This window comes from Curcuma longa, chromosome 15 (genome assembly GCF_044706935.1).
Source record: "Curcuma longa cultivar G26 ecotype Majalengka, Jawa Barat chromosome 15, ITB_CL_G26_1.1, whole genome shotgun sequence".
Classification (NCBI taxonomy): domain Eukaryota; kingdom Viridiplantae; phylum Streptophyta; class Magnoliopsida; order Zingiberales; family Zingiberaceae; genus Curcuma; species Curcuma longa.
The window spans coordinates 6,241,264-6,255,607 of NC_133875.1; the positions used below are offsets into that span (position 1 = coordinate 6,241,264).

A 14,344-nucleotide genomic window follows, 5' to 3' on the forward strand; every position below is an offset into this window, starting at 1 on the left:
CCCAAAAAAAAAACTTTCAAGGATACTCATGTAGACTACAGATGAGCATCTAGACAGCTCTCTTGTTGTATCCATGAAACATTTTATCAACAGAAGTTACCAAGTCAGCTATTTCCTATTGTTTTTTTATCTGAAAACCATTATCCACATAAGTGGCATATGAACCCAAATTGAGAAAGAGAATTGGATCAAACTGAGAATTTTGGTTTTAGGATTGAAAGTTCCATAACTTTCTTTTCGGTTTAGTTTTGATTTACTATCTGTAACAAATCAAAAGCTCAAACCAAAACCAAATATGCATATAAATAGGTTCTTGAACTATTTCCTGAGTGTTTGTTTAGGCAATTTATATAGCACCATTGATGATCAAATAGTCATACGTCATGTTTATTCATTGATTCTAATGTTTCTTCTAAACTATGTTGAATCTTTTATCCTTAGATGATTCAATATAAATTGACTATAGTATTTCAAAATATCCCGGCATGATTAAACTGTTAGATTCACACGTCTTACAAAATAGTTTAGAGCATCACAGTTTGAGTCTAAAGGGCAGCACCCTCTCTCTCTATATAAGTGTTGATTACAAAGAAAATGATATAAATAAATATAACCATGATGTTTGGGGGATGCTTTGAAGAATTTGGCAAAGCTCAACACAGGCAAGGGACAAATTATGAAAATGGTAACCAACAAGGAGGATGCTCATTCTGTTTGGATTGTGTCATAATCAACTCATGTCACTACTGTCAACATCAAAATTTCTTGTCCAATCACATTCAAGTAGTTAATTTTTATTTGGAAAAATAATCTCAAGTGATGCATGAAAGCAAATTTTTTCTAAAGGATCAATAAAAAGGTTGCTCATGTTTTTTTAAATATTAATTTATATGACATTCATGTTTCAATATCAAGTAAAGTTGTTGCTTTCTGAATTTTGTCAATATAATTTGCATCTTTGCTCATGTCTAATATTGTCAGTTCAAATATCCAACTAACACTGATCACAAATGATAGGAAGGGAGACAATTGTCTGTGCTGAATTGCACTAGTGATGGTGGAGTGTAGTCCATGTGAGGACACCCTTAGTATATAGACACCATGGAACACATCTATCTGTATGGATAGTGAACATGAAACAATAACCAAGCCTTTATCCTACTAAATTAGGTTGGACAGTAGGCATGGGACCAAGGTTTAAAATATCGAGTCGTGCCGAGGTTTCGATCCTGGACCGGAACGATACAGTTTCAGTACCGTATCGTATCGTACCGTGCCGTTATAATTTTGGTATTTTTAAAATATAAAATATATTAACTAATATAAAAAATTTAATCTAAATATTTAAAATAAAAAATAAAATATTTTTAAAAAATAATAAGATAATTTTATGGATTTTAATAAAGCCTATTTAAATTATCCCCAACTATAGTTAGGAATTGATTATTAAAATTTCAATTAAACCCTAAGTTAAAAAACCCAAAAAATTGAAAATCGCGACTGCTTGCTCCCTCGGTTGTGCGCGGCCCGCACGCGGAGGCGTCGCCGGGCCCGGACGACGCCTCCAGTGGCATCGCCGTACCCGGGCGATACCTCCAGAGGCGTCTCCCGATCGGAACCACTATGCCGGTGTTGTGCCGATGCCGGTCTGTCGGCGGAACGAAAATTTTCGCCGGTATCGCGCGATATAGCTCGAAATTTCAATCCCTGCATAGGACATTCAACATTTTGACATGTCAATCATGCCATTGTGACTCCACTGTATAGACCAACCTTTACTATTATATTGAAATGAATAGCCTCCTGGGAGGGTATGTAGACACCATGGACTCCATCTGGGACGATTGGAGGTCTCTAGCTTCAACATGTAAGAATATATTAACAAGTCAAAAATTGAACACCCTCTTAAAATGTACTATTCATAACCATTATTGGAGGAATGTGCCAAGCCAATGCACTTGACAAGTTTTAGAAGATAGAGTTAGAGAATATCGTGTTTAAAATTGAACAATAATCTTTGATAGTGTGTTTGGACTCAAAAGATATACCAAATTATTGCTCACGATGTTGTATTTAACAAGGCTCACTATTATGATGTGTAGACAGTATTTGAATGGCAGGCACATGGGTCAACACTTGTTTCAAAATGAAGTATGCATTAATTGACAAAGTATGCAACCTATCAAGCACAAATCTTGAGTGTATGGCAGTTCTCTAAGAAAATGTTGAGCATTTCTTTCCAGGATCTGAAATTTTAGTCACATAGTGCTAGAGATGGATTATAGAGAATTTCGTAAGATCACAAAAGTAGAAAAAAAAGTTAATGAAATTTCTCTTCTAAGAAAGTGTGGAGACTGCAAACAGGTCTAATAGTTGAGGTCCTAGTGGAAGGGTGAGAGGTCATCTGTAAAAAAAAACAGAAGGGGCCTTCTAGAAGGACACAACTCAAAGGAGAGTACTCAAATTGATATAGTTTTATGTGCAAAGGACATTTGGGGTTATTACTTTCTACATATGCAAGCAGTGAGTGATTTGTTCATATAAATATCCAAAACAGGAATATACAGGAGTAGACTCTTCACCCTCTAGGTCAAGCAATTGCAACAACAATGAAGGCAACGAGCAACAATTTAATGAGAGTGTCCAGTGCGGAAGCAGATTGAGTCAAGGCAAATACCAATAATTGCAATGATGAGTCATGCCATAAAGCTTTCAAATGAGAATGCACTAAACATTTGAGAGAATAGAACATTATTGCCGAAAAAGAGACATTAAGCTAACCATAACACAAAACTGTCAAGATTGCATGAATATGGTAAACTTAAAGTGTTCAGAATCAAATCAAGGTCCAATAATGAATTTGTCATGTGGGATCTAAGTATATAGTGGCAATTCAAGATCATAATGAGCCGATCCCAAATAATTGAGACGAACAAGGCTTGCTGCTAATGATGGTGAGCACTTGCGAACGTGAATCATATAATTGGACTCAATTACAACCCATTTAGTGACAATACCAACTAGGGCATATGTTTAATGAGTTGCACCAAGGTTTGAAATCTAGAACAATGCTAAAGCTTCAGTATTTGACTAGAACGATATTGTCACATGGGATTATACTAGTGTTCCGACATGATGGCAAAGAAAAAAGATAACACATTGATATACCTAAGTCTAAATTTTGTGACCCATCTAAAATACAATTTTTACATTATTCTATATAGACACGAACTAAAAAAATATCAAGAATTTTCATCCCAGCACCTAAGTGTCGAATGTTCACATGACATGATAATCATTGACATATTTGGCACAACGATATAAGATAGATTACTTATATCATGTATTATCGAGTTTCAAAAGTTATCAAAACATGTTTTAATTATGTCATCCAGCACGATACGAGATTTCAAACCATAAGGAGCACAACACATCGCACCAAACTCGTTGAATACATAATATGAAATTAAAATTTTCCCCGATCATGATCAAATCCAAAGGAAGCCCAATTCAACACTTAGAATGTTCAACATTGAAATTTTAGGATATTTTTCGGATTTAGAAATTATAGAAGTGCACTCTGAAGTAGTGTATCTAAACTTCAAGTTACAGAAAGTAATTATGTAATGTTCACCATAGATTGAAATCTCGAACCGTTTCGAACAAAACAGATGAAAATTCTCGTTCCGCCAACGGACCGGTACCAACATAAGCGTGTCGGCATGCCGCAACGCATCGGACACGTTGCACGGTCCCTACAATGTGTCTGAGTCCATTGTTGGACTCGGGCGAAGCGTCTTGGCCTGCTAACACGTCGGACTTGTCGCACGGGCCCGACAATGAGCCCGGATGCGCCGCCAAGACCTGACAATGCATCCGAACGCATCATGCAGTCTGAACAATGCATCCAGGCCCATCGCCGGACTCAAATGATGCGTCCTAGCCCACATGATGTATCGGACTCGCGGACGGAACAATAATCCAGAGTTAAGTTTTGGAGGTTTAATTAAATAACTTTATGTTAATAATTTTAATTAACTCCTAGCTATGATTGAGATAATTTAAATATGTTTAATTAAAACCTAATAAAAATTTTCCATTAATTTAATTATATATATATAATTATTTTATTTTAATTTTTAAATATTTAAATTAAAATTTTTAATTTTAGTTAATATATTTTATATTTAAAAATATTGAAACCATATCAGTACGACATGATATGATATTGAAACTGTATCGTTCCGGTCTGCGATCGAAACCTCAACATGGTTCGAAATTTTAAATCATGATGGTCACAATATATGGCTTCAGCCATGAGAAGGTTATCTCGTCTCAACTAATTGTGAATTATAACGTATAATCATTGTAGTATTTGGACCACATTAAAATTAAGTCCACACATCATGATAAGAGACAGAAAGAAGCGAGCAATTTAAGCAATTCTAAAGAACTAAAATTTAAATCACTCTATAACCATTCTAATATCCCATTACCCAACAGTTTCTCCACATCTATCCCTAATCTCTTCTAACACCATAAACACAACAGAGAGGGGACACCATATATCTCATGTTGACACAAGTTAAAGATATAACCTATGGGCACACCATATATCTCATGTTGACACAAGTTAAAGATACAACCTATTGTTTCATCCTAAATTGAGGCATATTCATCAATTTATCCTTTCTCTAAGTTGTATTCTCAATTCATTATGTTAAGTTTAGAGAAGAAAAATTATGAATAACCATCACAGTTGTGTATATAAGCCTGTAGACATAAACTTAAACCAAAAAAATAAATGTGAGACTAAACCCATACATGATACCTTATTAACCTAATATCCTTAAGACATTCCAGACTAAAGAGACATTCACCATGCATCTTTGCAGGATCATATTCTGCATTATCTCCAACCAGGGAAATATTCCCCAATGCATTTGAATCATTGCGTCAGCATTGCGGGTCAATAGGGAATGTTCTAATCCGAAACACAATCATGTGCTACATGAATCAGTGCAACACTTAAATATAGTTATCATAAATTGAGAATCAACATATCTTAAAATCAACAATTCAACTTAAATATCAAGCAAAAGATATATGGTGTTTTACCAAATCATACTCCAAATACAGAATTTTACCAAAATCAGGCCCAAATGTTGTTTTTTTACTAAATTGCACCCCTCTATATTCCTTCCCATTTTACCCTTGAATTTCAAAACTGCCTCCATAAATTACTTCGCCCATTCATGTCACATGATTTTCACTGAAAATCAGCTTGTTTGTATTCCTTGAGCCTCAAATGTTTCTATCTCACATCCTAATGGTGCATAAAAATAAGAACCTGTAAACGCTTAAGCAAGCTGATTCCTTAATCGGCAGAAGATGATCCACAAGCTGATTTGATTTTTCACTCAAAATCAGCTTGTTTGATTTTGTTTGCATCTACAATAGTCATTCTTTGGATCTCACACACCTAATGGTGCATAACCATAATAAGTTTACCCATGGAAGATGATTCCAGAAATAGCTTGCATGAGTTTAATTGGCAAAAATGATTAGTAGATTTCCAAATCAGCTTGCATCAAGATTTTAACTGAAAATCAGCTTATTTGAGTTAATCTGCACATAAAATGATCATTTTTTTAATGTCCTAATAGTGTACAAATATAGTTCCCTCACAAGCTGATTTGATACTCAGCTTGCAAGGTCCTTTGGATTAGGTAGAGGGTAAAAAGGGGGGGAAATATGGGAGGCCACATTTTGGAGATAAACAGCATTTGGAAATGATTTGGTAAAAAAACACTGCATTATGGGCCTCATTTGGTAAAACCCCCCAAAGATATGTCAAATTGTTGTGTATGGGAACAATGTAAATTTGGATATTTAAAATTTCAAATTTAGATATATGCCGAGAATTTTCATAAAAAAATGTTATGCCAATTAAGCAAGTACTGCAGTCTCACATAACCCCAACACAATCAGTTTTTAGCGAATCAAAAACAAGAGAAGCTAATGCCAATTCATGATTATACTTAATCAGTTAATCTAAACCAGCTTAAGTAATTGGATATTTTTTCCAAATTTTTCCCACCATTTCACAAATTTGTATGTGAAACTTTTGAAGTTCTAAAGGCAAACCAGAATTCATTTATGCTAGTCCTAGAAGCTCTCCAGACAGTAATCGAATATTAACCTAAAGTTGTGCCGAAGTGCTCTTAGAGCAAAGGATGAATGCAACAGAGTGTTAGTGTTTCAAGTTGAAGGTTTAAAGCAACCAAACTTCCTCAAGGGCATAAAATTCTAAATCCAAATGAAAAGCTTATCCAACCACAAGGATGGGGTCATTAAGCATGCCAACAAAGTCTGAGGTTTAAAGTGCATGAAGCAAATAGCTTGCTAAGAACTATTGCTACCAAAATAGAAGGATAATGCTAGAGGCCTACAACCAAGAAGACAACTGAAGCTAGACTTGAGGCAAATGAAATTGTTTGGAGGGAGGGGTACTAGAGAGGCACTCAAACCAAACTATAACATTTGAGTCTAAGGCAAAAAATACCCTACAGATAGGATGGGAACATGCACAAGAGGCAAATGATCAAGATCTCTTATAGTTAAAATACTATGTATAATGTTAAGTTGAATAAAGATGACAGTGGTGAATTTACAACTATTTGTGATTTCCTGACTCTTTTAAACAAGATTGCAATGGCTTTAAGTGATAGATGCCTGTGATTGGTATGGGATAATTTTGGGTTTAAACATTTGAGTAGTGGTTACCAAATAAATTTAACTAATTTTTAAAGACTAGAGTAGTGGACACCAAATAAAACAAATTAATTTATAAAGTCTAAAGAAGTGGATACCAAATAGATTTAATTAATTTTATAATAGATGTATATTTTACATACTTAAAATCAAAATCTCTTAATAGTAAAATAGTATGTATAATGTTAGGTTGAATAAAGATGACAGTGGTGAATTTACGACTATTTGTGATTTCCTAACTCTTTTAAACAAGATTGCAATGGCTTCAAGATAGATGCCTGTGATTAGTATGGGATAATTTTGGGTTTAAACATTTGAGTAGTGGTTACCAACAAAATTTAATTAATTTTTAAAGACGAGTAGTGGATACCAAATAAAACAAATTAATTTAGAGTCTACAGAAAAAAGGGCAGCCCGGTGCACGAAGCTCCCGCCATGCGGGGTCCGGAGAAAGGATCCATTGTACGCAGCCTTACCTTGCCTTTGGAAAGAGGCTGTTAAAGGCAAGGTAAGGCTGCGTACAATGGATCCTTTCCCCGGACCCCGCATGGCGGGAGCTTCGTGCACCGGGCTGCCCTTTTTTCTGTAGACTCTAAATTAATTTGTTTTATTTGGTATCCACTACTCGTCTTTAAAAATTAATTAAATTTCGTTGGTAATTTAGAGTCTACAAAAGTGAATACCAAATAGATTTAATTAATTTTATAATAGATGTATATTTTACATACTTAAAATTAGATTGAGCTTTGCAGTTACCCAGCTCATTCAATCTGGTACGAGTACACATCTTAACATTGTAGGGTGGGGCACGGGCAGAGCAATAGATATCCATGACAGGAATGGCATGAGTATTAGGTATTCCTGACAGAGATAGGGATATTAGTTTTAAGTTGAGCTTGCAGACACACATCTCATTTAATAAGATATGGAACCATCTTAACAGTATAGGATGGACAAGGGCAGAGCAATAGATACCCATAACAGGTACGGGACAAGTATGAGTACTACGTATTCCTTATACAAGTATGGAAATGGGTAATACAAATTTCAACTCGTTGCCATTCCCAAGGACGAACATAATCAAGCAGATAATTAAAGGATGCTCAATTCTCAACAAATTCAACAACAAAAACCTTCATAGATTCTTGGTTGAGAGGCTCCTAATACCAAGCTAATAGTTTAATTTTTTTCATCTGTTGTCTTGCTTCATCTAAATGTAATCCAAACAAGGTGTAAACTAATTTATCTTGTTTTTCACAGTGAACCAAAGTCACTAATATGAAATCAGCCTAAAGGGGATGAGGCAGATCCAAATAAATCAACAGAGACCAGTTTGAGTCAGTCGATTGTATACCAGCTCAAACTACAGACCTAGTACATGTATCAGTGGCAGATCATCAAGTTCAAACTCCTGATCAAGCAGTACACAACTACCTTATTCTAATGTTTTACATTATAAAAGCTAAAATTGAACACCACAATCATTGGATTCAAGCAGCATGTGCATGCGTAAACCAACTGGAGTCTAAAAGCAAGCTAAGGTTCAATTATTTGGCTCGGTATAAACCTTTTGCTATCTTTGTTCTGGGTCAAAGGAACCATCACTACTCAAACAAAGAGAAATTAAGTTAGCATTTAGCACCTCTAATAAAGTTATCTTATACCTTCTAACTTAATTACAATCCTTCCCAAATGCAAATCTCAAGGGTTGGTCAATTTAGCATTCACTTTCTGCCCTTTTATCTGAAAAAGCTCAACACTTCAGGATGTATTTTCCTCGGTTACTGCAACACTGGCATCGCATCAGACCGTCCAACCAACTGGTGCTACAAGGGGCAACAGCATAATAGACCATGCAAAAAAAAATCTCTCTATTTAGCCATCAGAAAAGTAAAAGCTGTTTTCTTCTCATCTGAAGATTGCAGCTGAGCCATCTTGGGGCTGTCTTTGCGAGGTGACATCAACTGCCTATTGGACTAGCAAGGAAGAGCCATCTTCAATCTGAGCGAGTGCTGATTAGAAATTTTCCATGATCGAAAGATGAAACAGGGTGAAATATGTTTTATGCAAATCATAATCAACCTGTGATTTATGATCAGAAGCCTCTATATAACTATAGGGAAAAGATCCCAAACGGAGGTAACTAAGAAGCCAATTCCATGATTCCATTAGGCTATAAATCACTATTTCCCCTAGTGAGAACAGCTAAGGCTCATCATGTTAGAAACTAGAAAAAAGGACTGAAATGAAGCTATGGGTCAACACATGCCTTTTCTTCTCTATTAGAGATGTTGAACACCACCAAAGACCAGTTTTTTATTTGGTTATTATTTAGAATCCCACACTAATAACGAAGCTCCTGGATCAGCACAATGCCAAATCAGCAGCGGGATATAACTGTTCTAACCTGTCACAGATGACTTTTGCAGCATGGGGCAGGAGAAAAGAGGATCCAAGTACAATTTCTAACAAATGAAGATCCCCTTTATTCCGTATTCTCAGTGAGAAAGGGTGGTTAATAACTAGTTTATGTAAACCATAGCAGTAAGAATCACTGGATGGAAATGTTAGCCTTTCGGAATAAAATGGATGAACAGGCATGTAAGCCTTCCACTGTAAAAATTTGGGGAAAACAAGGGACCTATATTTACATTGATATGCCACCTTAAAGCAGTTCCCTTCATTGGAATTCTGTAAACAAAAAAAAAAAAAAGACAAGAAACCTATGGATCACCTTGAAGGGGTAACACTGCAATAGAAAATCGACCTTGATTCAAGCAATTCACTACCAACAAATTCATACAATGCAGCATTCAAATAATACAGCAAAGAATAAACATCAAAAGCTCGGATCAAAAATAATATCTACTTGTATGCAAGATAGCAAAAGTATCTAGAATAATTTTGTATTACCAGGTCACTTTTCGATTCAATGGATGTTGACGTAGACTTCATCCTTGCAAATAGTTCTTGGATAAAAGAGGTATCGTCTTTCAACATTGAAATAACCTTCAAAAGGACAATCTCACAGTAAAAAAAATTCTGAGATGATAAAATTAAATAATACAAACAAGGCTGCTTGCAATCTAGAGATCCTCACAGCAGCATTATTAGCATGAATCATTGAATTGAGACTTGCGTTTACAGCATCATCCAATACCCTTGGAAGAATAACATCCTAAGAGTGTCATGACAATAATGAGATGCTATTCAATAAATGATAGCCTGTTTTAATATAAGCAAATATATGTAACCTTGATATAGCCAACTCTATAAGTCTGATGTATTTTGGACAGTATAGAAGACTCTTTGATAGGGATAGCCTGCAGAAGACAATTATTTTAAACCAATCAAGTGGATAGTAAACTTCAGTGGTGATTTTCAATTAACTTACCTCCTTAAAAACAACATGTTCCTTCAAAAATGCTCGGTGCCTCTGCACTTGAGAGACCTCAGGATCATCTGCAATAGTCATAATTCTTTTTATCCAGAAAAGCAAATACATTAACACATAAAAGTCAATTTAAAAATTCCTAAAAGGGAATAGATTATCACATAAAAGTCAATTTAAAAATCCCTTTGTGAATATCTTTATCAAGCACCATTAAAGACCTATGCAGGAACACAAACAGTTACCCAGAGGGAAATATGGACAAAATGTATCCCAAGCCTCTTATACAGGATACTCCAAAACATATTTGACTAGCTAAAGGTGAAGAGACTGACAAAGTACTATGCACTAAATAGATGCTATAACAAAGTCATTTCCTAGTAGAAATGCAGATTGTTTCAGCATCAAAATTAGATTAATACAAATATATAAGGCCAGAAAATCATACTATCAAGATCAATGTTGTTAAAATGCTGTTCTAGGAGATATATAGCTCAGTTCAACATAGACAAAAAAGATTATCACTACTTGAAATCATGAGGGCATTGGGCTGATTTATCTATAGGAATGACTAGGATTAGAATTTAGCAAATCAGCCAATTAATTAGGGTTACCACTAGAATTGCATGATCTGAATGGGGCATCAAGAAACAAATAAACAGCAATCACAATGCATCTAACTATGTGCCAAGCTCAAAAAGTTGGGGATGGATTAAATCATAAGATAAAACAATCAAACATATCATCAAGAAAACAGCCATATTTCATTTAATAGATATCAAAAACAATAGAAAGAGAGAGAGCATACATTCGAGGCAGCCAATAATATCTAAAATATATTTGGGCCCAAATATTCTCTCAAAGATCTGAGGATTGTTTAGTAAAACTACAAGACCACCAAAAACAATTTTTTATTAGTAAAAAGAAAGAAGATCAATATGAAAAAGGTGTCATGCAAAGGTAATTACTCACAAATCCCTTTAACCAATCTAAAAATTGTATGGAGACCATCAATGTTTTCTCTGTCTTCACACATTCTGAGTAGATCTACAAGCTTGGGAAAAAATTCTTGCTGCAGAAAACACAAGGAAAACAATCAATAAACAAAAAATAGAACTTATGCATGTAAAATTGACTATTACAATCACAGCTTTGATCAATTATTTCTTTCTTGCTACACAGGAATGCATTAAACCTATGAGTTGCATGCAATAAATCTGTTACCTAGTGCTATGGTAGAAGCACCAATTGCGACCTACTCTCTTCTTGTTTTGTTTCACTCTGTAATAACACATAATGTCCCTCTCCTCCATCAAAATAATGACACAACTTTCCATCAAAAAAAAAAAAAAAAAAAGAATCCCAGAAAAAAATTTACCAACAAAAAAGAGAACTTTTCATTGGAAAAAATATACAATAGAAAATATGTCTTGAAATGGGAAAAATCTAGAAATACTAAAATCTATTAACTAGTACCAAGTAGTTCTTCAGTTCAAATAGGCATACGGAAGGAAAAACATGGATAGAGTTATGCTTAAGTAACATGCACTTATGCTACTACTTTGGCAGGTCCTGTTATTATTTTATAAAAAAGAAATAATAATCAATGGAGTGAAACGGGATAATACATAAAATTACAAACAAAAAAAAACAGGCAGGGAAAATATCAACCAGCCAAACATCCTTTTGATGAGAGAATTAATTTTATTAGTCAGGTAGTACTTTTCTACCTATATATCTTACACCAATAACATTCACAAATTAACGCACCTATACCATATATTCACCAGAAGGTCATCATCGCTCCTCAAATTGGTCTCTAGATATCCTAAATCATGATCTTGTTATAAATATATTCATTTGGGACCTCATCAATATTATCAATGAAATGGTCAATTGCTTACTAGAAAATGTAAGAATCTCATTCTCCACTCATGAAAGACTGTACTGGGGGTAATGCACATGGCAACCTAATTACTACAACATAATTTCATTGATTAAGCAGGAGTATACCTAACTTCGGCATTTATTGTTTGAACCAACAGAACCATATGTAGCAAGGGTCATAAACATGTATTTTTCAATTTACACACAACACTAGACTCCCTGAGAAATGAACCAAAGAGGTCCAACTTATTAAGAATGCATTCTCAATGTCCATAAAGTGATCATGTAACATCATTGCTAAAAGTAGAACCAAATAAAAGAAAATTTAGCCAAAAGAGAAAAAGTGCAAACGTAATCAATATTAGAAATTTGAGCGTATCCCTTAGATAGTACTATTAACATTAGTAACAAACATACATCTTTTAGGATCAATTCTCCAACCCGCATCTGATCCATAATCCCACAATCCATTACAGTCTGCAGTATGATAAATGAACAGAATATGATTTTAATCATAGTGTCACAAACCAAGCATGAAAAGTAGGAAAAGAGAACAAACACATGCTATTCCAAGTTATTGACCAACCACACACTAGGTTTATCTCCCAATAATTTCACTAAATATATCAAAGAAACAAAAAATAAATAAATGCCACAATTACAATGCAGGAAAAGATACATGGTTGAAAAACTATTGAGGCTCAATGTCAGTGATATAGGAATTTGGTGTTCCAAATCACATTAAACTCTTATACTAGCATTGTATTATTCTCTCTTATTCCAGATAAATTTTATTAAAACTTTAATTTAAGTGTGTATATACTTCTGAACAAATTGAGTATTATGATTGCAAAAAAATTGTAAGACAATCCATTCACCTCCCTTCCCCTCTAGACTGTGTGACAATACTACAGCCATAACTATTATAAATTAATATTTAAAATCATATTTTATATTTAATATTCTGTAATTATTTGTTAAATGTTTAAATTTGTTAAAATCTCCTAAAATTTTCAGATATAAGGCATGTTGAAAATTTTTCAAATTCTTTACATGAATAACATCTTTTCTGATATATTAATTGCAGCAAAGAATTCACATGCAGAAAATGGTGTCTAAAATTCATCACTTATCATAACTTCAATGTAAAAAATGATAGCAAATTGAAATTTTGTTTGGTTATAGATATGAGTGTGTATATTGTAAATTACAAAGAATGTGCATAATTCTATTTCTGATGGGTTAAATAAATTTTATATATATATATATATATATATATATATATATATATATTATTCTCAAAAAAATTAATGTTTATTACTATTTTGATCCAACTGATTGGATATGACCATTATTGGAGATTTCTCATCAGCCGATAGGACCATTATTTTTTATTACCATTATACAGATAATCTCGTGGGATATTTCAAAGATATATGATTTTGATTCTTTGATATGTTCTTTTTATATTGGTTTGACTTATCTAATCGATCGAATCTTAGTTGGCAAGCTATGTGAATGTTTATTTACATGCAGCTAGACCCGACCCCTAGTCGGTTCCGCTTCAAGCATAAAAATAATCATGAATCGGCAGTTTGAACTGCCAATTAAACCGTGTGTGTGTGTGTGCATGATTTTTAATTTTACCATTGGAAAAAACGAAAAGGAGAGTGAAACAAAGAGCAACGGTCATCAATTCCGAGAAGAAGGGGAAGGAAAAAGAAGGGTGGGAAAGCTTGATTTATAGGAAAGAAATGCTTTTTTTCTCCTCTTTTGAATGTTTGGATGAGGTGATAGCATGGAAGGGTGGTGATGCTCCCATATCATTCTTCACTATTAAAGTTGGTGAGTACTTCTATGATTGAGTCTCTGACTTTTACACATCCATAAGATGACAAAAGCAAATTAAGGTGATTGTAGACTGAGAATGAACAAAAGATCTTCCAACTTAAAACGGAAAGGATCCGAGCAAAAGCAATGTCCATTTCTAGCATAAATAGGCCTCTATAAGCATGAAAATTGGTGCATGGATTGTGTCATCAAGTTTACTAACATCAGTAGTAGGAGACCTACTGTTAATTGATGAAACTCAAGAAAAGAAAAAACAATTGAAGGCTATTTCAACTGTTGGAACCGTTGAGTCATATCATTGAGAATTTTTTTTTATTTTTTAAATGATTGAGATTATTTGATTCCTAAGGCAATAAGGATTGAGAAGCAAGTAATATTGTCACTTCCTAAGATAACAAGGATAAAAAAGATAAGCGAACTACGTGAGCTTTGATTTCCCTA

General features: G+C 34.1%; 1 protein-coding gene across 1 annotated transcript in view; it reads right to left on the minus strand.

The window, feature by feature from the left end:
- The window catches only part of LOC141846203 (uncharacterized), a 41,603-nt gene that overhangs the window by 9,377 nt on the left and 17,882 nt on the right, over positions 1-14,344 (minus strand). Inside the window, exons 8-14 of the mRNA XM_074734200.1 lie at positions 12,470-12,529; positions 11,138-11,237; positions 10,974-11,051; positions 10,169-10,236; positions 10,029-10,097; positions 9,875-9,952; positions 9,688-9,783 (exon numbers count right to left, since the gene is read on the minus strand). Of these exons, the coding sequence (XP_074590301.1) occupies positions 9,688-9,783; positions 9,875-9,952; positions 10,029-10,097; positions 10,169-10,236; positions 10,974-11,051; positions 11,138-11,237; positions 12,470-12,529 (549 nt within the window). The remainder of the gene's footprint in view (positions 1-9,687; positions 9,784-9,874; positions 9,953-10,028; positions 10,098-10,168; positions 10,237-10,973; positions 11,052-11,137; positions 11,238-12,469; positions 12,530-14,344) is intronic.